General features: G+C 37.1%; 4 protein-coding genes across 4 annotated transcripts; 2 read left to right on the top strand and 2 right to left on the bottom strand.

Annotated features, from left to right (window-relative positions):
* On the bottom strand, nt 155-1638 carry LOC104757688 (protein BEARSKIN1). The gene is made up of 3 exons (XM_010480444.1): nt 1338-1638; nt 973-1241; nt 155-883 (listed from the first exon to the last, which is right to left on the bottom strand). The coding sequence occupies exons 1-3, from the start codon at nt 1498-1500 to the stop codon at nt 395-397; spliced, it is 921 nt and encodes a 306-aa protein (XP_010478746.1). The 5' UTR covers nt 1501-1638; the 3' UTR covers nt 155-394.
* On the top strand, nt 4928-7264 carry LOC104757687 (patatin-like phospholipase domain-containing protein 4). Its single transcript, XM_010480443.1, has 7 exons — nt 4928-5701; nt 5808-5951; nt 6094-6166; nt 6259-6364; nt 6455-6551; nt 6758-6853; nt 6946-7264. The coding sequence occupies exons 1-7, from the start codon at nt 5255-5257 to the stop codon at nt 7099-7101; spliced, it is 1119 nt and encodes a 372-aa protein (XP_010478745.1). The 5' UTR covers nt 4928-5254; the 3' UTR covers nt 7102-7264.
* Nucleotides 7333-11470, bottom strand: LOC104757686 (probable receptor-like protein kinase At1g33260). The gene is made up of 7 exons (XM_010480442.2): nt 10912-11470; nt 9832-10555; nt 9707-9741; nt 8680-8970; nt 8515-8579; nt 7844-7931; nt 7333-7732 (listed from the first exon to the last, which is right to left on the bottom strand). Exons 1-7 carry the CDS (start codon nt 11249-11251, stop codon nt 7587-7589), a joined length of 1689 nt encoding a protein of 562 aa, XP_010478744.2. The 5' UTR covers nt 11252-11470; the 3' UTR covers nt 7333-7586.
* On the top strand, nt 23416-25673 carry LOC104757683. Its single transcript, XM_010480440.2, has 3 exons — nt 23416-24551; nt 24632-25183; nt 25287-25673. The coding sequence occupies exons 1-3, from the start codon at nt 23586-23588 to the stop codon at nt 25398-25400; spliced, it is 1632 nt and encodes a 543-aa protein (XP_010478742.1). The 5' UTR covers nt 23416-23585; the 3' UTR covers nt 25401-25673.

The raw sequence follows: 26215 nt of genomic DNA, 5'->3' as shown, positions 1-26215 counted from the left end.
TTGAGAGTTCTATAGTGTTTTTACATTTAAGACTCACTTTTACACTAGATGCAACAAAACAAAATGAAAATACCAATGAAACATGATAAAATGGATATAAAAAACCTAAATAAAGCGGTAAATATGGAATTTATCAACAACCTTTATGCTCATCCTCATCTTATAGAAAAAAAATTGTTTTGTTTTGGGTAGTAAGTAGTTATAACACATATCCCTTTTGGATTCTTATACATAACAGAACAATATCAACTAGTTGAACTTGAAACATACGATTCTTATTATCTTTATCAATGAAGCAATTTGCATCCTAGTCACAAAATGAAATAAATGGATACATATGTATTCTAAGAAGAAAACATATATAGAAAATATATATAACATAATTAGCATCTATTTAAAATAACCCGAGAAATCCATTTTCACCGCGCAATGAAAGCAGATTCGAAGGTGGCTGGACCGTAGACGAATTGTTGTTGCCTTCATCTTCAAACCTCATAGCTCTAGACGAGTCCTGGTCATGATTCCCCATGTGACAATTCACCATCCCCCATTCACCAACTGTTTTGCATGTGCCGACTTCAACCCCTGCTGGCTCACACGCTTGCTGGTACTCGCTTTCCCTTGGAAGAAGAGCCAAAGAGTAGTCATATCCAATTGAAAGAGGCTTCTGATGAGGCTGAAACATTGGTGGTTGAGGATATTGATGAAGACCAATTTCTTCAGGCTTGTTAAGCTCAAACATTGAGATTCCTTGGTAAGAGCTTTCTCTACGGATGAAGCTACGTGCCTCAAGCCTATTGTTGTTGATGCTTGAGCTAACATCATTCCCTACTTTGAACAGATTCTTTTTCTTGAACACTCTACAAATAACCCATCCATCTTCCTGCATATTTATAGATTTTCTCATTTAATAAAAAAAAATGGACCAGCTTTCACGATTATGTAATCAATAAAAGATAGATATATACATACACTAGGGTCATCGTCAGTGTCTTCAATACGGTACTCATGCATGATCCAATCAGTCTTTTGGCCATGAGGAGCTCTTCCTTTGTAGAATACAAGAGTCTTCCTCATACCTATCTTCTTGTAACAGTTTCTTATGCACTTGTCACGTCCCGTGGCCTTCCAGAAACCTGAGTGGGTCGCACGGTTCGTCCTTGAACCTGTCGGATATTTCCTATCCTTGTGGCTGAAGAAATACCACTCGTTTTGCGGCGTTGATCCTATTCTGCATCTATCTACACACACAACAACAACAACAGCAAAAACAATGTTCATGTATAGTAATTAGAAAGTTAAATCCTAATGGTATGTTTATTAATCAGTGAACGTACCTTGTAAATCCCATGGCTCAATCTTGTTCAAGTCAACCTCCTTGATGACTTCCATATCGAACTTTTCATAAGAAATCTTCTTCTTCAAGTAGTAATGAAGAAGTTCTTCGTCCGTTGGATGAAACCGAAAACCGGGTGGTACTCCTCCGTTAGACGAACTCATTTTCCGGTTTTGTAATGATCAATGTTTGTTTGAGTACAAAGCTATATAACTAGAGATCTTGATTATACAGTGATCTTCCTTTTGATTATTAAGCACTCTTCTTGATCTTGGTTTATATTTATAGAGTTAGAGAAAATCCTAAAAGAGAGATTACACACACGTAATCGTCAACTCTATTATCACAAAATTAAATAATCAAAAGAGTTAATAGTATGATGATGAAGAAGTTGACGGCCGGTGACAACGCCGCCGGAGAAGCTTCAAAAAGCTATCGTGAAAACTGAAAAGCAAGACTCTTCCATAGCATTTAAGCCGTATTACACTTGCGTGAACGTTGACCCTAGCTACTTGTTTATTCATTTTATAAAACGAATGATCCCGGTGAATTTGGAAATATATAATTATCATTATCATTATGTTATGTTATTAATAACGAATCCGTGTTAAATTTGATTGTTCCGTAAGCAAAGGTTGACGTCAAAGTAGAAAAAAAATTTTCCATATGGGGAACTCCAATTCTGATTATACGGTCCATTTTGTGTGTGTATATGTGTGAAATTTGGTTAGCATTTAATATGAATCTAATTAAGATGGCTATAGTATTATTCGATAGATGAATTAAAAAAACCATGCATGGAGGAACTTGGGATATGGCATGCAGTGGACAATGGGGCCAATTAAATATATTTATTATGTATTATAATTAGTCTGTGGAAATAATAAATATGTTGGTTTTAGTGGTTAAACATATTCAAATTTTCATAATTTTGATGATAGTAATATGTTTGATGGTAAAGTATTTAAAGTTTTAAATATTTTTGATGATAAAAAGTACTCAATCAAATTATAATTTTCAAATTTCATATTGAGAAATATACATAAGTTAATTAAAAAAATACTCTATGAAATTTTGACTTGTGCAATTGATTTAGGTTCATGTAATGTTTTAACAGATAAATAGAAATTAATACATAGACGATATGTATAATACAGTAATAAAATGTCAATGTACATACAAAAGTTTTTTAATTATAAATAACTTATTACTAGGAGATATCCCATGCTTTAAGCACGGGTCAACATTTTTTAAAAATTTTCTAATATAATAATAAAATTTATTGTTACATATTTTTAAAAATATTTTTTTTGAGATAATATTTATTTTTAATTGTTCTGTAAATCTATTAGTTTATTTTTTTATTAACTTATATTACAGTTTTATATTGTTTGTTTCTTGTATTTGATTCATTATTTTGTGAAATATAAAGTAGTAATTTTAATATTATAATTGTGAGCAAATAAAAATTATTAATATCATCTATATAAATTTAGTTTTACCATCCCGCCAATGTAGAAATTAAAACATACATTTTTCATAGATTAATTAATATATTTTCGTTTTTTAAAAATTCAAATCACAACAAATGCAGAAAAAATTATGTACTTTATTAATCATAAATATTATATAAAAATTCCAAACAATTTGTAAATAAAATAAAATAAAGATGATAGGAGAATCATATTTTGAAATTTTAACAAAATTTTCGAAATTTAGTTATTAAAAACAAATTATATTGTATATTTGGATATAAAATCTTAGTTTTTAAAATTCTGATTGGTTTATTTATTTTTTTTTAAAAATATTTAGTAATTTCGTCCATAATTTATTAGAGAGAGAAAATATATTTTTCTAGATTTTTTTATATTTTATCTGTGAGTGTTTTTAAAAAAAAATTAATTATATTTATTTAATTAATTAATTAAGCTTAATTAAAATTTTCTAATGGCAATTGAATGTAATTTTTTACCCATTTTAAGGTTAGTTTTATATTTGTACTTCCCAATTAATATAGTAGGATTTATTTACTTTTTTCTTTATCAACTTCTAAATAACTTATTAAACAATAAAAGTTAATTGTTGAATAGTATAAGAAGTGGTGGTTATATATTTCAATTTTCAAACGCATAATGCAGAGGATAAGCAGTCCATATTACTATATAATGTCTTGCAAGATATCTACCAGCCGAGTTTGTCAATAATGTTGACGAAAACCATACTAGTGAAAGAGTACTTGATTTTACAAGTCACGAACTCATATTTGTTCAAACTTTGTCCGACACATCTTGTCTTTATTCATTTTAGTTCACGAATAATGTCTTAAATTTATTATCATGTATATTATTACTTTTTATGAACTAAAATTCTATAAGAAAAAAAAATTAACCCAAATAAGAATTTTAAAAAATACATAAGATTAAAAAAAAGCATCGAAGTCAAAGATTTAGTCAAATTGCTTAACAATTTTGACTAGAAAGAGTGACAAAATTGCTTAACAATTTTTCACTTGTCTTGCATAACATTTCTTAGTCAAAGATTTAGGCGATATCAACCTTTTCTTAGCATCGAAGTCACATATTCCACCGGAGGACTTTACCTCATGCAACACGACCATCGATCTTCTCACAAAGGCCAAGATGGTTAAAGCCAAAACAACTTTGAAAACCTATGACGCCTTCACTAAAAGCTCACACTTATCCATGGAGAGAGCACTTCATGATCTAATCGAATATGACACTGTTATTGGCAGCTAACGTGACTATTGTCAACTAGCTTTTGCTAACCCACAAGATAGACTTTATTACGGTGGAGCTACAATAAAAGGAGAAATTAAGTGCTATTATACATTTATACATGATTGGCATCTCATATCCTTGAACGTAGCAACCCTATAACAATATATCATATATATACTTTAATATATTGGACATGCCAATACATCTTTAGTCGAGCAACGATTAATGTTTCTCTAAAAACTAAAAAAAAATTATTTTTATTATAGATTTTCTTTATTTATTTATTTTTTAGTATATGTTCCACTCAAAAAAGGACACCTGTCTCATTTCTTTAAAGAACCGTTTCTCAAAGTATTATGGCAAGAATCGATTCTCCTTATTTTTCCTTCTCTCTCTTCTTTTTATTATTATTTTACTAAGAGTATTGGTGTGAGTAACCACCGATGGCCATAGTCTTATGGTCCTAAAAGAAGCAACATGTTGTTTTTTCCCACCGAAATCCAACCAGTATTATTTCGTTGCCAATGTCAAACCAACTTGATGGATTTGCTCCCTTCTTGCAAAGTTGGCCGACACATTAATACCAACTATACATATCATTTGTTGCAACGAGGTCGGTGCAGCTTGCCTAAGCGTCGTCAATCTCATATTCCACTCTTACATGGAGGCTCGACTATTACTTCATTCGTTCGTGATGCCGTCCAAAATCCTGTCAGATAATTGAACTTTTAAAGCCAACATTTCTTGTTGGATCCATAAAAAGTAGTTGGTCGATACGATAGGACCGGCATGACTAATTTTGGTACTTTAATTACACTTTTGGTATGGTTGAAACAGAAACAGAAACAGAATCATGCTTTTACTCTTTTGACCTTCCTAAATCAGCCCTTCCTAGATTTTCTCCTAAAACAGAGAAACTAGATTACAGAGTTGGATTGAACAGAGTCTTTCGCCAAACGTTGCTTCCTTGGGGAGACCTACAAAGTTTTCTTTTTGTTGTATATCGTTTAAGTGTGTTTCCTCTCCAACTTCACCAAACTAATTTCGCCACGAAACCAAACAGAGTCACATCCCTCATGAGTGTTTTGTGTGCTGCGATGATCGTGTGATTGATTCAAAATCCCTAACTTTTTTCGTAAAAAATTCCAAAAATCAAAGCTTAACCCCCCCCATTAATTCCATGGCGATGTCTCTCCGTTCCGCTCCATTCATCTCTCTCCGTGCAAGAAAAAGCTTCAACCTTTCTTCGAGAACTTTCGCCTTTAGGTTATCATGCTGTTCTTCCTCTTCTAATGGGTCTCCCCAAAATCAAAACTTTTCCACAGATTCCGAGAAGAAGAGATCATTCGCTGTTGCCACCGGTGAGCTTTTCATCGGAATTGCGTCGAGACTATTGAAGTCTTCTAAGCAGAAGACGCCGACGGTTGATGATGGAGATAGAATAGGTAGTGTGATTGAGGATGAGATTGAGCCAGCGGTGATATGGGAACAAAGGATTAAGGATGTAGAAGCGGAGAAAGAGAGGAGAGTCATTACAAGTCCTGGTTTTAGTTTCTCTGCTGCTGGTCTTTTGTTTCCTTATCATCTTGGCGTTGCTCAGTTGTTAATTGAAAAGGGTTACATCAAGGTGCTTCATTTTTATTCTTCTCATGAATTGATTGTGTTTTATTACTATAAACCATTATGATTTGAGGAAAGAACTTGATTTTTGTTTTGTTGTGTGTTTGATTTAGGAAACTACTCCTTTAGCAGGATCTTCTGCTGGTGCTATAGTCTGTGCTGTTATAACTTCAGGAGCCTCTATGCGAGAAGCTCTTGACGCTACTAAGGAGCTTGCTGATGATTGTCGACGCAATGGCACTGCGTTCCGTCTTGGGGTAATGAGCCTTCTTTCTCAGTACATATGTTTAGAGCCATGGAGTTGTATAAGTTCCCTAGGTGTTGCTGCTCTTTTGTATATCAATCAAATCATCTACCTTGCTTTAGAATATATTGTCATACAAGTTCCTATGGTTTTAGGCTGTCCTTAGAGACTCAATGGAGAGGTTACTGCCAGATGATATTCACATTAGGTCCAACGGGAGAATTCGAGGTGAGGAACAACTTTTCATTCTTTCAATTTGTATTTTTCATGCCTGACTTGTCTTCGGGTCTGACGTTGTTTATCATTCGACTGTATTGTAGTTGCCATCACACAGGTGTTTTGGAGACCTAGAGGTTTACTAGTGGATCAGTTCGACTCCAAGAGCGACCTCATAAATGCAATTTTCACATCTTCTTTTATTCCAGGGTAAAATATCACTCTTTTTTGCTTTTGAAACTTTGAGATTTTTTTCTGGAGAACAAAAACTTTAACAACCAGAATTAAAAACGAATGCAGATATCTTGCACCCAGACCTGCAACGATGTTCCGTAATCGAGTTTGTGTTGATGGAGGCTTGACATTGTTTATGCCACCAACAGCTGCTGCTAAAACAGTATGTACATGATTGTTGTGTTGTTTTGTTCTCATTTTCTCTTTCTTAGGCGCCTGCTTGTCAGCTGTTCATTGCGTATCTTTGAGCTGCTAAATAATGTGTGTGGCCTTTTCCAAATATTGGAAGCCCTTTTATATGTTCAATCCATTTGACTTCTGTAGATGTTCCATAGAGCTTATTGAACTTTCTGCATCAATCTTTCACAGGTTCGAGTTTGTGCTTTTTCCGCGAGTAATTTCAAACTAAAGGGTATTGAGATCTGCCCAGATTGCAACCCTTTAAACAGGGCAACAGCTAGACAAGTAAGTGCTCACTTTCTTCTAAATCTCTAATGAGATTATTATCTTTCTCTTTTGAGAGTAAGTGTGTTAATCTTGGTTTTCCTGATACTTAGCTATTGAATTGGGCACTGGAGCCAGCAGAGGATGAGGTGTTAGAAAAATTGTTTGAGCTGGGATATGCAGATGCAGCTACGTGGGCTGAGATGAATCCAGTTGAGGAACTGGTCTATGACGATACTCCCACAGCTCAAGAGATTACTGCTACTTAAGAACACACGAACTCAATACTATATAATAGTAACCGTAATTAGTCAAATTTATTTGCGCTACAATAGATTCTGATAGACTCCAGAAGCTAGCTGGTTTTAAAAGTCACGAAAAGTTGTAGTTCTTAGATCAAACAAAGCGTATGGTACATCACTTTCAGATGGAGTTCATAAAAAAAATGTGCTTCTAAGGTGTAAGGGAAGCTATTTAGGACCCAACGATTCTCAATAGTATGGTCCACAAAATATTATAACTTTCTCTGTAGGATCATTCAACATCAAACTTTATATTTGGATCATTTCAACATCAAACAAAGTCACTTAACAAATTCTTGAATGGAGATGCATCTGAAACAAACATTATTCTCTCCACATTAGCCTCACACAGCTTTGCAATTTATTGGCGTGGTGGGGAAAGCAAAACTGTTTTTGATTCATACTTTTGAGAGCTTTCCTCTCAGGTTATAAGCCAAATGCTCTCATCTAGGCTAAGGTAAAGGTAACGGATCAGGTACGTATATAGGAGGTAAACTGTCGTGCATATACGCCATTACAAAGAAGGACAACATGCCGATGGAAAGGAGTAGTAACGGTCCCGCTGGGACTGGTTTCCGGGAAGATGCTAAACGAAATCCTGCAAGAAAGTTGTAGAAAGAACAGAAAAATCCCATGCGATGAGAAGAGGTCTGTTGCACATTTGAAATATATGCAAACATCAAAGCACATCTTCTTAAGAGGAGCTTACCAAAGACAGAAGCAAAGAGGAAGGCAGCGCCAAGTCCTATGGTGTCACCAAGAACTCTTGTCTCTGGTGATTTAGTAAGGAAGTAGGCCTATATTGGAAGCCTAAGTTAACAAGTTTGTAACCGTATAAACAGTTGAACAAGAAGATGTGGATCCTTTCAGTTATGCAGTCATTGATCATAAAACCGAAACGTAGAGCACAAATGAGAAACAAAGGTTTTTGTATAAGACAAACTTTGGAGGAACACAATCAAGAAGATACAATACACCAGCTAACATAGAAAACAAACAGGGGTTGATCAGACAAGCTTCCGAATTTATTAAGGTTGATCAGACCTTCAAAAATATTACTGACCAAGAGGGGGTCTCATTTTACAAGGTAAAAAGGCATATAAGAGTCAATTATATATAGTTTAAAGGAACAGGGGGTATGCTACATCATCTGAAGATTATGACAGATCAACTGTTAAGATTTAGATAGTTTCTTAAGCCTCCTCCCTCTAAAGACACGAAAACACCATTTTCTCAATGAACTTAAAACAAAACTAGCTTCATTAGTGCACTTAATTCCTCGCTAGCTTCCTCAAAGGACAAGTTCAGATTAAACAGACTATGCAGCAACTAGAAACAAACAAACAAAGAGAGAGAGAGAGAGAGAGAGAGAGATCTTACAGATGCCATAAGAACAGAACCGGTCAAACCACCAAAGAGGGAACCTTTGCTTCCAGATTTGCTATCTTCAATTTTGAGGAACAAAAAGTTCAAAATTTTTAGTGGAATTGAGCCCAAAAACGAAGTCCAACTAAAACGTCAGAAATCATGAGATCAGTAACTTACAGGCGAAGAGACCGCCTCCTAGAAGAAGAACACCATAAGCAGCAGAGGCGACTGGAGCTAGCTCTGACAGCTCCGCCTTGCAGCAGAGACCACAATTTCGTCTGCTCTTCGATTTCTCCGACAATTTAGTGAGTCCCGACCAATTCCGGCTACCGTTACTGACACTTCGCCCGAGTTTAGTGCTCCTCACCGACACCAGAGACGGAGAAGGTAACAACGTTAGCGCAAAAGACGACATTGCTTCGCCGAGTGTGGGTCTCGTCAGTCGAAGAGTATAAAAATGAATCAAAGCTCAGCGTTTTTACTTCTTACGGCTTCGGTTTATTCGGTTTTTAAAAAGTCAAATTGGTTTGGTTAATTTTTGGACAAATATCGGTTCCATTGCCAATTGGAACCAAAAAGTAAGTTCAATTTTGGTTTATTATTATCAACGTTTTCAAAAAATTTGCTTAAATTTAGTTTATTTCAGATAATCTTTCGATTAAAATATAGATTCAGGATACAATTCTGAAGAAAATATGGTAATTTTTGGTTTGGTGGTTCCTAACCAAACCGGTAACCAAATTTCATGTTTCGTTCTATAAACTGAATCTGAATTAAATTACCCAACTCATCGGTTCGTTTCGAGCCATTCGGCTAATTTTGTTCGGTTTATATGCCCCACCACTAATAATTTTGTTCTGGTAGTTCCTAACCAAACCGGTTACCGAATTTCATGCTTCCTTTTTTCGATATGTTTCACCAAATAAACCGCATCTGAATTAATTAAATTACCAAAATTTCGGTTCGTTTCGAGCCTTTTGGCTAATTTGGTTCGGTTTGTGAAGGCAAACAAATTCTCTCAATCGTTTGTATCAAATCATCATCACACATTTATGTTTACAAAATGCAATCCACACGAATTGTTGTTTTGTGTTTTTTTTTACTATACACATCACTAAGCAGAAGCATTTGAACCCTCCTCCTTTTTTCTTCGGGTTGTTTTCGCAGAATCTCTCCTATACAACAAAACTCAAAATCTTCTCACCTCTTTTTGTGTCTTTGACAAACCAACAACTAGACCTACACACAACAATCACTACCTAAACCTCATCGTCTTAAAACACACGGGTTAATTTTATTATTTACATATATATATAACATTACTATCACTCTTCTTTTCCACAACCGAGGAAAGACAAAGACGGGATCTTCTTGACAAGAGTTTGGACTACTTGAGAAGCCGATGGTCTCAACGATGGAGCGCTACGAAGACAAAAAGCAGCCACACTTAGCATTGTCTTAACCTCTTCTAAATCAAGACTAGCGTCCCTGGACAACAACCTTGGATCCAAGAACTGTCTCATCTTCTCTTCTTCGATATATCCATTCGAATCAAGGATCTCATGGATCAATGGAGCTGCTGTGTGCACCAGCATCTCACCTCTCTCAGAGCTAACCGCTTCTTTCCCTGAAACCAACTCGAGAACCACCACTCCAAACCCATACATATCCATCTTCTTCGAAGCAATCCCGGTTCTTAAGTAGTGAGGATCTGTGTAACCTGGAGAACCAATCATCATCACTTGCTTGGATCGTGGTGACATCGTTGACGTCGTCTTAGAAGGCTGAACCATCGACGAGAACCCGACCTTTGCTGATCCGAAATCGCATAGCTTGGAGTTGAAATGTTTGTCAAGAAGGATATTGGAGGATTTGATGTCGCCGTGCACAATCTGAGGACTACATTTCTCATGAATATGTTCAATTGCTTGCGCAACCTGATACGCTATAGCGGTTCGGTTTCTCCATGGCAACACTTGTTTGTTGTTGCGGTTAAGCTTCTCTTGGAGGTTACCTTGAGGAAGGTACTCTAGTAAAAGTGCACCAGTTTCTTCTGGAAGACAATAACAACAACAAGATTAGATTCACACTTAAAAGACAAATAATTTGCAACAATGAAAAGCTAACAAATTAGGGTAAAAGTGAAAAAACACTAAATGGTTAAAGAAACAAATCTATATATATAAGGACAAGACAAGAATAAAGCTTAATTAAAGCTTAGTACGTTATAAAGTATTTGACTTTTATGAGTGTGAATAATTCAATAGGACCAGTTCTTGATTAATCAAATCTTGATGATGAATCAACAAATCCAAGAATTTAAAGAATCTAAACCAAAATCAGGGACCGATCCTTAAATTCGCTAAACATAATTGAATTGGTAATAACGGATTTAAGAGAGAAAGGAACCTGAATCGTCAAAGTAACCAAGAAGCTTAACAATGTGAGGATGTTGAAGACGAAGCAAAATCTCAAGCTCAGACCTAAACACTTGGTAAAGACGATGGCTACTAACATGAACCTTGAGAGCAGCGTTGATAGAGCCAGACAAACGAGCCAAGTAGATACTACTGTAGCCACCTGAGCCAATAAGTCTAGAGAAATTGGAAGTGAGAGACTCAACGTCATCCCAGGTATAACAAGTCACACCGGAGACAGAACCAGATTCCGTAACCGTGGGTTTGTTGTTGTCGGTGGTTGTGGTTGTGGCTGTGATATCGAAACGGACACAACTTAAGAAACAAGACATTTTGGAAATGGTGTGAAAGTTTGAGTGAGGAGGGTTCTGTGATTAATACTAAGGAGGAGAGAACAAAAAAAGTGGGTAGGGTTTTTTGTAACAGCCGACAAAGAAGGAACAGAGGAATCAGAGAATGAAGATCTGATTTTTTAGGAATGTGTGTGTTTGTTTGGTGGGTTTGTGATTAAACAAGAAGAAGAAAGAAGAAGATTAAAATGGTTTCTTTAATTTTTTGGATTAAGGAACAAGAGAGAGATAGAGAGAGAAGCAGAGTTTGACCAGTTGTGATTAACAAGAGGAAGAAGAAGAAGAAGCTGCACTGACGTTATAACCACTACGATTACACTCTTTAATAAACACTTTTNTTTTTTTTTTTTTTTTTTTTTTTTTTTTATAATATTGTCCAATCATTAATAGTAATATTTATGGGTATTATTTGCTCACGTATACACATTTTTGTTTTGTATTTGTTGTTTTTTCTACAAAAGGAGATTGAAAGTTTCGATTTATTATTATACGGTAGTGGCGACTAGTGAATGCACCTCGATCGGTCTTATGGTTTAGTCTTTTCGAAGTTGTCACGCTACCGTCAAATACGAAATTTAAATCGGAAGTTTCAAAATGGGGACCATAATATGTATGTTGGATCGTTTTGTGAATCATCTCTCACGTGTTTGATAGTTTCTCTATTCAATTTGTTTGTTTGACAAAAATGCATTTTATTTATCAAATTTTTAAAAAATATGACAAAACTATTTTCGGCTTTCAGAATATTTCTTGCTAATAAATTCGTTTCTACATGTTGTCTCGAAGTTGATTGAGATGAGAATGAAATATACCCACTTTGTTCCTAATTAATTTATTTTTTAGATTTTTCACACCTACACAACACATTATAAAGTTTATTATAAATATATTATTTTTTGTCTTTTATAATTTTCTATAAATTTAAACCAATAATATTTAGTTATTTTTTTCAAATTTATAGTTCATCATCAATAACTATTAAAAAATCCATAGATAATTTAAAAATAAACCGTTTTTCCTATAAAATGGATTAATAAGAAACAGATGAAGTATGTGTTAATGATTTTTTTTGAAGCTTTTTCGCTCTGAGGGCGATTCTATGGGCGATCCCCAAATTCTTCTTCTTCGCCCATCCCCTTCTCCGAATTGGAGTCTTTTTCCGACAAACAAAAGCAGTTTTTGGTTTTGGATTGACGGTTGTTGTCTGTTACAGTTATCTGTTGACAGTTTCTTTTCCATGATTCTCTCTATTGATAATCGCCACGAAAAACCGCCATGGTCCAAACACTATATATACACCCCTTTGATCAATGGGATTCGATCACATTTCCATTGGTATTGGAAAACCCAGTACACGAAACAATCGAAAATGAGTGACAATCTTCGCAAAAATCTTCAGAATCTGGATCTGGGTATTGCGGATACTCCAATCCCATTGCCACCGGAACTATGTGGCCACGCTGCCAACACAAACAGATTCTCCCTAATCGTCTCAGTGTTGAATCCAAAAAAGCAGAATCTGAGGGCAATTCTAGGCCAAATGCCAAAAATCTGGGGATTTGCTAACCAATGCCGTGGCCGTATTCTGGGCGAGGGTAAAGTTCTTTTCATCTTCAAATCAGAGGAAACCCTCAATCTTGTACTCCGTCGCGGCCCATGGTCTTTTAACGAATGGATGGTGTCGGTTCACCGTTGGTACCCGAATATAACAGATGAAACTCTAAAATTCATTCCATTCTGGATCCAGGTGCGTGGCATTCTCGTCCAATATCTCACTACTGCAATGGTGGATTACATCGGTTCAAAAATTGGCCCTGTAGAGGCGATTGATTTCGATGAAACTGCAAATCTGGTTGAATTCGTGAGAATTTGTGTTAATTGGAATTGCGACCAGCCTCTGCGTTTTATGAGAAACTTTCAGTTTGCTGGCGGTGAGAATACAATTCTCAAGTTCCGTTATGAAAGGCTTAAGAACTTTTGTTCTAAATGTGGTGCCTTAACTCACGAAGCAAAAGAATGCCCCCTCTCTTTTGATGATCCTCCAAATGACGACCCCCCGAATGATAATCCACCAGGAGATGATGACGATGCAGAAAACATTGACCCGGATGAGTATTATCCACACCCTGGCCAATTCCCTGACCTTCCAGACGGTGAAGAAACTACCACTCAAAACCTCTACCTTGTTGGCTATATCCCGGGATTGCAAAGGGATCCACAAGACAAGGAATTTCTAATAATAGAGTCTGACGATTCCTCCTCTCCAAGTGTCTTTGAAGACACGGAACTCACTGCAGAGCGACTCCGCTACTTACTGATGAAGTTTAACAGAAAAAGTTCGCAACCTACTGATGAGGAGGCTACACAACCAATATCGAGAAAGCGCAAGAATGATGAAGTTGAGTACTACTACCAACAATGTGAAGCTGATGACGATCTGACGGTCCTGTGTCAGATTAAGAGGAGTAAGGTTGAGTGGGAAGCTTCTTCAAGCATTAACTGTATGGACATAGCCGCGAGGGGGCCGGTTCCCTCAAAGCCTCCATGAGAGTCGTCTCCTAGAACTGTCAGGGCATCTGTGCGCCGCTGACATAATCTAGATTAAAACGTTTATGTAGAATTTTAAAACCACATGTCTTGTTTTTATGTGAAACTCTAAACGCTAGTAATGTAGTTTGCAACTTTGCTTCTGTTTTAGGCTATAATAATGTTGTAACTGAACCCCCCGTGGTTGGAGTGGTAGTTTAGCCTTGATGTGGGCTGATGATGTAAAGTTATCTACTCTGTATCAGGATGAACATATTATTGACTCGCACATTACCTATAATAATAATGACTTTTATTTTTCTGGTGTTTATGGTAATCTGAATCCAAGTTTACGCCATTCCTTTTGGGATTATCTTGAACATCTTGGTACTACTCGTTCAGGTCCTTGGATGATTGCAGGCGATTTTAATGAAATAAGAGGAAACACAGAGAAAGTTGGTGGACCTCCAAGAGATGCGTGGACATTCCGAAGTTTCAACCACATGATAGCCGCATGTGATCTAGATGATTTGAAAGCCAAAGGGGATAGGTTCTCCTGGGTGGGGGAGAGACACAATTATACCATAAAATGCTGTTTGGATCGAGTGATGATCAACTCGGAATGGAGGGCTTTGTTCTCAAATGCAGAAGCAGAGTTTCTTGAATTTAATGGATCAGATCACAAACCTATTCTCACTAACATAGATCCAATTCAACAAACTACAACCAAACCTTTTCGTTTTGATAGACGTCTCACAGAAATAGAAAATTTTGCTCAATCAGTCGAAAAAGGATAGAACCAGTGTAAGCAGCAGAGTTATTTTTCAATATGCGACCAAATAACTTGCTGCAGAAGAATGATGGCCAGTAGAAAACACGATGCTAATCTCAACTCGGCAAAGAGGATAGAATTTTATCAAAAGGAGCTTAATAAAGCCATGGAAAGCACTAATAGGTACCATAGAAGGCACATACCTAGACTTCAAGATGAACTAAGCAGAGCATACAAAGATGAAGAGTATTATTGGCACACTAAGAGCAGAAAGAGATGGCTACACTGTGGGGATCGAAATACTGGTTACTTTCACGCAAGTACCAAAATTCGATATGCCAAAAACTTAATATCCTTCATCAAAGATGTAGATGACAATGTCTACAGTGGCGATCAGAGCATTGGTGAACACGCACAAAAATATTTTTCCTCTGTTTACACACCAAGCAGAATACCAGTCTCGCCAATTGACTTCGGTGACTTTCCAGCAACAGTAACTCCAGATATCAATGCCGACCTTACAAAAGACTTTACCACTGAAGAGATATACGAAGCCCTTTCCTATATTGGTGATGATAGAGCTCATGGACCAGATGGTCTTACAGCTCGGTTCTATAAAGAATATTGGGGAATTATAGGTCCGGACATCACAAAGGAAGTAAAAGATTTTTTTGAGACTGCTTACATGAAGTCATCCATAAATCATACCAATATATGCCTTATACCAAAGACAACCGATGCTACAATGCTTTCAGAGTATAGACATATTGCACTATGCAATGTTTTATACAAGATCATCTCCAAATGTCTTGTTAATAGGCTTAAAAAGCATCTCGATTCTATTGTTTCTGATACTCAAGCTGCATTCATACCTGGGAGATTGGTCACTGACAATATCATGATTGCTCATGAAGTTATACATTCTTTAAAATCAAGAAAAAGAGTATCCCAAAACTATATGGCCATTAAAACAGATGTAACTAAAGCTTATGATAGGGTAGAATGGGATTTTTTAGAAACAACAATGCAGCTATTTGGCTTTTCAAAAAAGTGGATTCAATGGATCATGGCTTCTGTTCGGTCTGTAAACTTTTCTATCTTAATCAATGGCATCCCACATGGAATGGTTGTTCCTGAAAGAGGAATTCGCCAAGGAGATCCATTATCACCCTATTTATTCATACTTTGTGCTGATATAATGAGTCATTTGATTAATATGAGAGTGAAAGATGGTGATATAAGTGGTGTGAGAATAGGAAACGGAGTCCCACCTATTACTCATTTACAATTTGCTGACGACTCTTTATACTTTTGCAAAGCCGATGCTAGAAATTGCAAAGCAATAAAAGAGGCCCTTGAGGTTTATGAATATTACTCAGGCCAAAAGATAAACACTAACAAATCACTCATTACATTTGGCTCAAGAGTACCAGGACAACTACAGAACAGGCTGAAGAAAATCTTACAGATACCAAATCATGGGGGAGGAGGCAAATATCTTGGCCTCCCAGAACAGTTTGGAAGACAAAAGATCGAAATGTTTCGTTACATCATTGACAAAGTTAAACAACGAACATCTACTTGGCGAGGACGTCACCTTTCACCTGCTGGTAAAGAAATACTTATCAAAACGGTGGCAATAGCAATGCATGTTTATTCAATGTCTTGTTTTAAACTCCCTCAAGGCATAATATCAGAAATAGATAGCATTTTACAAAAAATGGTGGGAAAAGGGCAATCAAAACAGAGGACTTCCATGGATAGCTTGGAAGCGTCTTCAGCATCCAAAATCTGAGGGTGGATTGGGTTTCAAGGATCTAGCAAAATTCAATGACGCTTTACTTGCTAAGTTAGCATGGCGATTAATACAGCACCCAAACTCTTTGTTTGCAAAGGTTTATAAAAGTAGATATTATAGGGATGAGGATATTCTAGATGCACGCCAGCGAGCTAACCAATCATATGGGTGGGGTTCAATTCTTGAAGGGTTAAAAGTGATTAAACTCGGGTACCGTTATACTGTTGGTGACGGAAAAAGCATTCGAATAGGTATTGATAATGTGATTCCAGCTCATCCACCAAAGCCTGCGTATAGTTTGATAACAAACTCAGAATCTTATCTTGGGGATTTCATATGTAAAAATGGAGATTATCAATTTTGGGATACGGGAAAAATTAGATATGAAATACAAGAAAACGACCAAGAACACATCCTCAATACTTATCTAACACGCACCCCAAATCCAGACAAAGTCATATGGCACTATAATAAATCGGGCAGTTATACAGTACGTTCTGGTTTTTGGTTAATCATGCATGATCCAAATCACCCAAATGGACTTCCACCAATTCCCCATGGATCAGTTATCCTAAAGCAGAAAATATGGAGACTTAACATTCTACCGAAACTGAAACATTTCCTTTGGCGTGTTATATCCCAATCTTTGCCAACACTTACACGTTTGAAGAGCCGTGGTATTAACCTGGACCCAATTTGTCCAAGATGCCTTCAAGCAGATGAAACAATAGAACATATCCTCTTTTCATGTCCTTTTGCTGAATCGATTTGGTTACAAACAAATTTACCTACTTCTCTTTTTGCTATCAATTACACAAATGTTGAATGCTTCATTGAGGCTTTACTTGGATATCACAATGATAAAACCAATTCCCTAAACAATAGATATCATCCATTTTGGCAATTATGGCACATTTGGAAGAGTCGAAATACATTCATATTTGAAGGCATTCAGGATAAACCGGGAACAATCATACTCAGGGCACAGGCAGATATACGGGAATGGCTCAGACTCCTGGAGGAAACACCAAACAAAAATAACATTCAAAGGGCGAGATCAATGAGTATGTGGATGCGTCCAATGACACCTTACACAAAATGTAAGTATGATGCTGCTTTCGACAATAATACAAATGAGTCCAAAAGTGGTTGGATACTTAGAGACCACAATGGCGTATCTTTAGGATGGAGAGCATCAAGAACAGACAGGGTATCATCAACTCTTGAAGCAGAAGCAAAAGCACTTCTAGTCGCGATACAACAGACCTGGATCAGAGGACTAACAACTGTTGAATTTGAAGGAGACAATGAAACACTCACAAAGATATTGAATGATGAACAGATTGATATTTCTATCGCTGGAATAATTCAAGATATTAAAGGTTGGGCTGTACGGTTTATTAATACTAGATTTGTTTTTCCCCAAGATCATGTAATTCTGCTGCCCATAATCTGGCAAAGTTTGGATGTAATTTCTCTACTTTCTATTCGGATTGTTTTCACCTCCACCATGGCTTTCTAATTCATTGTATAACGATTATTTTCATTCATCAATATAAATCATTTTTGCTGAAAAAAAAAAAAAAAAAACAGATGAAGTATGTAACAAGAAATTCTATAAAATAAATTATACCAATTTGTTTTAATCATTTCCCTATATTTTTACTATCTTATCAAAAATTTTACAATAGAATAATATTCTCTCTGTTTCACAAAGAGTGTCATTTTGCCACTTTTTTTTAGTTACAAAAAGAGTGTCATTTTATGTTTTCAATGTAGTTTTAAAAATTAAACTCTATTGTTTGAATTTATTAGTTAGAAAAATAATTTTTTTTAATATATTTATAAAGGGTAAACTAGAAATTTAAATGGTTTTCTTAATTTGTATGTATTATGTATAAATGACACTTTTTGTGAAAAAAAAAAATATACTTTTGCCACATAGCTAAAAAGTTTAATATCACACTAATATCTAACTTTAAATTCAATTGCTTATTCTAGATATATTTATTAATTTCTCTGTCAAAATTTGTTATCAACTTATAAAAATAAAGTTTTTATATATAATTTAACCAAAAATTTCAAATGTCATAAAACGAACATCTCTTATATTCTTCAAACTAACATAACAATTAAATTCAGTAAGGCATACTAGCAAGCAAAAATATCAGAACTGTAAGAAAATATTTAAAATTCTGATAACCATTACCGTCGAAATTGATGGTCAGAGACAACTTTTTTATCTATTTCGACTAATTTCTATAAAAAAAATTAACAATTAGTTACTGCTATGTTGATGTTTTCTTGTAGTTAACTATAGCTATATTTAGCAATCTGGTCAACAATTTCGGTAAAGTTACACAGGATTTGCTAACAATTTTTAACAGCAAGCTAAGAGAGTGTTTCACAGCAAATTAAGAGAGTGTTTTGTCGGTAATTACTAATCAATTGCTTTCGAGAAAAAAAAAACATTGTTTTGCTTTTTTCTTTCTAACAAAAAGACGTAAATTTCTCTTGACTTATATAAATCCAATCATAAGTAAAGCAACTTTTTTGTAATGATTTTCAAAGAGAACAAAACACATGCTATCTCCAAACAATGTAAATAAGGCACCGCACTACCAACCGGACTGACACAAGATTGTGCACGGGTACATGCATACGAGTATCTTATTCGTTACTCTCTAAACCATAAAATTTTAATAATACACAATATAATGTCAAGTTGATGTATATACATTAATTCAACGGCAAAAGAACGAGTGGGAGAATCATTGTCCCAAGTATTAAAATACTCGTTTTCCTAAGTTAAATTAATTTTGAATCCAAAGATGTCGTCAAGTAAAGATGTTAGATGTGATGTCGTTATCTTTCATTTTCTACATACAAAAACGTGTAAGGTGGTGCTCTTCTTCTTCGACGCTTGAGTATTAAGTACTTGTACATTTGTGTGTGTGTACATACACAATTTTCTCTTGAAATTGACCCCAATCAACCAGCCACTCACCGACACATTTTTCATGCTTCTTTTAGTTTAATGCGGTCTTTACTATTTGATGCTTTGATTTCCCAACTAATCATTCTTTGCATACATTTTTTCTCTTCGTGATTCGTGCTGGTCCTTTTTCTGAGTTGCGACAATATTAATCACAGCAGCAACGAGTAGGTGAGGACTGAGGAGAGTTATCTTTCGGAAACACCGACGTTATTGCTTAATTTGAATTACTTATCTCATTGAAGTCTAAAATTCTAAATCAAGAAATAGAAAGACCTGTTACTTATACTATATCAAAAGTTTTATTTTATAAATATATTTCCTCTGTTTTACTAAAGTCTCGTTCTAACACATTTCACAAAAGCTAAAACAAAATAATGTATTGGTATTTTCGAAATTAAAAGTATAAACATATAACAAAAAATAATTTTATAAATATGACTCTTGATTTTTTTTTTTGTGTGTCAATTTGCATTTTTGTATTATTGTTAGATTTATTCTCTAATAGTTTATATTGCATCAAAAAAATATAATGTTATTTTTTGAATTGAGAATTGCTTTTATGAAAGATTTTTTTTGTACATTGAATTTTTTCTAAGATTATGAAATTAAGCATATATCTCAATATATTGATAAATTAATAAATATCTTAGTTCCAACTTTATTAGTCTATAGAGGTTTTCCTGTATTATGTTTTATTCCTAAACTCTCTGTACACTCGTTTTCAATTTCACACGATTGCTTAAAATTATATGCCAACCTAAATCCATATAGTTATATAATAATCCATATGACTGATTCAACTATTTTAGAATTGTAGTTTTTTTAAATGTTTTCTATTTGTTGTTGTTAAGGGTAGATTCTCATTCCAACAAAAGGTCCGACCCAAAAAAGGCCCAAATAAAACTCTATGGAAAGAAAGGTATTTTGGTCTTTTCGGACAACGAACCGACACAGTTTCCTATAAATATGGACGTACATCGTTCGAAAAAAGGGGGACACGAAAAGGGAAAGAATACGGATAGCAAGTACAAGCTCTCTCCCGTCCAAAGTTAGAATCGACGAGCTCACAACTCGTCTTTTGTATTAAGTTCTGTCATTTTAATTCATCTAATTTGCTTTGTAGCCTGTCCTTTGTGCCTCGGCACCGATCTATAAAGAGAACTTCTCCTTTAACCGCGTCGATGAAAGCAACGTCGATGACCGCGTCCTTCTCCTTTAACCAACCGGTAGGTATAAGATTCTCCGTGCCGAAATAAATTTTGCGGAACAGCTCAGCACAAGAAAGAGAGTCAGTCGGGAAAGAACGAGTTGCCGTGGAGTAGCGGAAATCCCACTCATAGTCACCCTTTTTCTGCCTCTTAGTCGACTCGGAAACAGACGAACCCGAACCGTCCTTCCTCTTCTGCAGAGTACTCTCCCCAGCCCGTTCAACGGCGTCTGGACGACCTGACGTTTTATTTCTTTTCCCTAAGGAAAGTGTTCCAGCCGAGCTGATCTGACGCTTAGGAGGTGGAGGAGGGACGACAGCCTTCTTCCCCGCATGTGCCTCAGCGAGACGGGCGTCCTGCGACGAAACAGTCTTCTTCCCCACTAAAGGTTCGGGCAACAGATCCTCAGAATGATCACGCGGACGAGGAGGGTCGGAAATTGGAATGGACAGCGTCCTAGTGGATCGACAGAAACGAGCAGAAATGTCAGGAACCTCCAAGTTTAGACGCCCCATTCCTGCCAATTGACAAGATAATTTTTTTTAAAAAAGATGAGCTCGGTCACCCGTAACTCACTCAAATACTTACTTGTCGATTTGGAAGTTTTTACTTTCGACGACGAAGTATTCCTCACTGATGTCTTTCTCGTCACTCGAGTAGTCCCCGGCCAAACGTAAGGACCAGCCGACTTGATCTTGTCAACCTCAGCACGAAAAGCAGCAGGGTAGGGAAGCAGACACCTTGGCACAGAAACTGCAAGACAAAAAAAAAAAACAAAGTTAATCACGATACCAGAAAACCAAAGTAAAGAAGCTACAAAGCAGGTCGGCTACCAAGTGAAAGATTCCACCTAGAATATAAGGGAATTGAAGGATCTTCGACGACCTCCGGAACTACTTTCATGAAGAAATATGATCCGGCCTAGTTGTAAGTCTTCCCCTTAGTCCCCTCGACGAGTATAGGCCTCCTCAAACCAACGTAATAAACACCCGGCGATGTGTTTTGGTTTGTGGGTATAAACCGGGTGATTGATCCCCACTGCCTCGGCCAATATAGAGATACCAACCGCATTCCGGAAAGTCGCCATTGCAAATTGGGATATCGCCATCTTACGATTCGTCAAATATGACAACAGGAAAGCAGGAAGGGGAAATGTGATTGCACACTCGGTGAAAAGCTTCTCCGAGAGACAGATGTAGCCGTCTGGAGCATCCCAAGGAAGCTGATTTTCGTTCGGAATAATAATAAGAGGAAGAGGGGACAACCCGCCGAGTCTAACTGCTCTCTCAGCCGATTCAGACTTAAGAGTGGTCCGGGGAACGTATGAAAGGATGTGCCTCCTAGGCCCAGAAATGCGAGGGATGACCGGCAGCGCCCCACGAACAACGACACGATCCTCAGGAATACAAGAATCGTCTAGATCCTCTAGATCCTCATCAATCAGAGAGGGGATCGCACAAGGAAGACGAGACGAACTCGTAGTCGCCGCGTGAGAGAAAGCCCAACGTTGAAGTTCAGCAAATAAAGCCGAGTCAGAAGATGCATCGGAATGAGGACTCGTCGACGACCTTGACCCAACACGACTCGGCCTGTTGACATCGTCAGAATCCAAAGAAGTCGCTTGCCGGAGGTGACTCGCCGCAGAGTAGTCGGAAGAAGTGGATCGAGGGGAAGTCATTGTAAACAAGCAAGAAAAGAAGATGAACGATTTAAAGAAAGAAGGAAAAATACCTGACGATTCGGGAGCAGAGGATGACTCGTAGACAAGATGAAGAAAATGAAGAAGAGAGGAGGTATTTATTGGAAGGGAAGGAGGATTCTCGAAGCGTAATCATTACAACACGCGTTTGGTGAAGGTACGACTTCCGGATTTCGAGCGTCAGAAACCTTACTCGATGATTCGACCTCTAGCGTCGAAAACCAAGGAATCTCACACGCAACCTTTCACTTCCTCAAATCTTGTCCAAAATTACCATTCTAAATATCGAAATTCAGAATCCGGAACCCTCCGGACGAGCTGAGTTCCCACGCCGAGACTCCAAGGGGAAGACGAGTCCTTTGGACAGAGTTCTCCATCTAAAAAGCTACGAACTGGTGTTGAGGGGGGAATACTGTTAGGGGTAGATCCTCACCCAACAAAAGACCCGGCCTAGAAAAGGCCCAAATAAACCTCAAAAAAAGAAGGGTATTTTGATCTTTTCGGACGACGAACCGACACAGTTTCCTATAAATATGGACGTACGGCGTTCGAGAAAAGGGGGGACACGAAAAGGGAAAGAATATGGATAGCAAGTACAAGCTCTCTCCCGTCCAAAGTTAGAATCAATGAGCTTATAGCTTGTCTTTTGTATTAAGTTTCGTTATTTTAGTTCGTCTAATTTGCTTTGTAGCCCGTTCTTTTGTACTTCAGCACCGATATATAAAAAAAACTTTAACCTTCTTTTTACCGAATTAAACATACTAATTATAACTGATTTGGACATTAATAGATTTTGAGAAAAAAAAGAAAAAAAAAACGTTTCTTCAAAGAAATTAAAGTTGTGATTTAAAACAATTAATAAAAAAACAAAAAGGATAAATGAAAAGATAGGATAACGAATCTGATTTTCTGACATGATAGTGACGGTCGTTGGGCTTTCCGATAGTACAATTATATGCCACCTGGGAACTGAACTGAAGTGTATCATATGAGATGTGGTCACTAGATTGAGACCGTACCACTACACTGTTACCCTAATTGGGCCTTTATTAGGCCCATTTATTATATCCACATTAACTATATGCCAATTTTTTATTTTTATTTTATTTTTTCCTGGGCGAATTTTTCTTACCAAAATCCACCCCCAAAATTATGAAAATAAAAATCGAACCCTCAAAGGTCAAAGCGACGGCGAAGGAGAGAGAAAAAAATTAGAGACGGTGGCGATCGAAACCCTGTGCCCTAATTCGATCGGAATCTTGATTCGCCGCCGTACTGCGTCGTCGCCCGGCGGCGGAAATGTGCGGTTGGGGCGATGCGTTTAATCCTCACCGTCATGTGCTCATTCATCCCTTACCTTTATTCTTCTTCTTCTCCGCCTCCTCACCGTCCTTGCTCTTCTCGAAATCGTCGTTGTCGTCTCACTCGTTTCGCCACCGCATTACTCGCTACCTCCGCTCTTCTTCTCGCCTCCGTCGCTTGGCTCTCTCTCGTCTTCTCTCCGACCACTTCTCGTTGCTGGCATCTCCTTAAAGATTGGGAAGACAATCATCTCTGGAACAAACGGCACCATCATACTCCGATTAAGGTTCATCCTCCTCCGCCGCCGTCTCTTCCAGCTCTTCCTTTATCCGAGCATGAATTTAGAAATCGTACTCTCTCGGAGATTGATAGACTTGATCGGTTGTCTCTGAATCACTTGATGTTTGGTATTGCTGGATCTTCACAGCTTTGGGAACGTCGTAAGGAACTTGTGAGGTTATGGTGGAAACCTTCTCAGATGCGTGGTCATGTCTGGCTTGAAGAGCAAGTTTCTCCTGTAGAAGGGGATGATTCACTTCCTCCTATTATTGTCTCTGAAGACAGTTCTCGTTTTCGTTACACTAATCCCACTGGTCACCCTTCTGGACTTCGCATCTCACGCATTGCCATGGAGACTTTTCGGCTTGCTCTCCCCGATGTTCGGTGGTTTGTTCTTGGAGATGATGACACTATCTTTAATGTTCACAATCTTGTTGCCGTGTTAAGCAAGTACGATCCTTCAGAGATGGTTTATATTGGAAACCCTTCCGAGAGTCACTCTGCTAACTCTTACTTCAGTCATAATATGGCCTTTGGAGGCGGTGGCATTGCCATTAGCTACCCTTTAGCGGAAGCTCTATCGCGCATTCACGATGATTGCCTCGATAGATACCCTAAGCTATATGGCAGTGACGATCGTCTCCATGCCTGCATCACCGAACTCGGAGTTCCTTTGTCCAGAGAGCCTGGCTTTCACCAGGTATGTTGTTACATCATCTCTGCGGCTATGATATATTGGATCTTTGATACGACAATGCTGATTCCATGATTTTGTGGCAGTGGGATATTAAGGGAGATGCTCATGGTCTCTTATCCTCTCATCCCATTGCACCTTTTGTTTCAATTCATCACGTTGAAGCTGTTAATCCTCTCTATCCGGGATTATCGACGTTAGATAGTTTGAAACTCTTGACAAGAGCCATGAGTCTGGATCCCAGTTGTGTTTTGCAGCGATCCATCTGCTACGATCATACACTCAAACTGACATTTTCGATCTCTCTTGGCTATGTTGTACAAGTTTTCCCGAGTATTGTCCTACCACGGGATCTTGAGCGAGCTGAACTTTCCTTCTCTGCCTGGAATGGGATAAGTCAGCCAAGTGAGTTTGATCTTGACATAAAGCTTCCAATTTCATCTCTCTGTAAGAAGCCTATCCGCTTCTTTTTGAAAGACGTAGGACGAAAAGGCAATGCTACACTCGGAACGTACTTGAGATCCTCGATAAAGGATGATTTGAAGAGGAAGCTTCTATGTTTTCCACGCTCTCTTCCTCTGCACAAAGTGGAAAAGATCCAGGTCCAAGGATTTCCTCTGAGTAAAAATTGGCACTTGGTGAGGTTTTTATAATTATCTTTTCTTTTGATCACCTAATGTTTTTTTGTTTTAAAGATTTGCAATTGACGATTCTTCCTCTGTTTTAACTGATTTCGATCAGGCACCACGACGCTTGTGTTGCAGAGCAACCCCAACTTCTACTAATGAGCCGCTCAGATTAACAGTTGGGCAGTGTGGCAAGGTAATTTTGGGTTCCACGATCAGTTCCCAATGAGTTATGGTGGATACTATCCTGTTCCAGCTCTATCCTGTGCTTGTACATAGGTAAGATCCAGTACCTTAACTGTTGTCTGACCTTAGAATGCTAATCCCCAAATTGAATTTGTCACTCTTTTGTTTATTCCACTTTAACTTTTTGTTTTTGTACATCTGAGATTTCAAAACTCAACTCTTCCTGTTGAGATAACGAGTGTAATGTGTACAACAACAAATCTTTACCACTGAACTCTATCTACCTGTGTTAAGAATGGTTTTGTTTTTTTCCCCATCTACTACATTTGCCAATTTTGATATAGCCACATAATATTTGTGGGTTTACTATGTTTAATATATTAAAGAAGAATATATCCACTAGTAGTAGGGGTGAGGTAAGTGGTCCATAGGTTTATGGATTTAGTGCGGATTTAAGGAAAGGTCTTTGGTTGGATAGATTTTTAAGATGTGTGTGTGTGTTCTAAAAACTGTGGGTTTAATCAGAGTGTTGTGGTGTGAGTTGACTTGTCATGAACTCTCTGACACACTGGCAAGTGAGCCCAGGTTATGTTACTTGTTTGTCGTAAACCTTTGAAATTGACATTATGATGAGAGAGCAGTTGCCTCATGGCTTCTATTTAAAGGGGTCGCATAGTTAATGCGATGATCAAAATATAGCCCCCAAAGTTAGATTTTGGTGAGTTAGTTACTTAGTAGTGTAAGCAATTCTTTTGGCTTTGGCTTTGGCTTTGACTTTGTAAGGTATTTATTTGCTGCCACTAAAATGTAGATATGATTTGTAAGAAAAGAGAAAAAAAAAAAAAAAAAAAAAAAAAA

This window comes from Camelina sativa, chromosome 17 (assembly GCF_000633955.1).
Source record: "Camelina sativa cultivar DH55 chromosome 17, Cs, whole genome shotgun sequence".
In the NCBI taxonomy this organism is placed as follows: Eukaryota; Viridiplantae; Streptophyta; class Magnoliopsida; order Brassicales; family Brassicaceae; genus Camelina; species Camelina sativa.
This window is presented reverse-complemented; position numbering and strand designations above follow the sequence as displayed.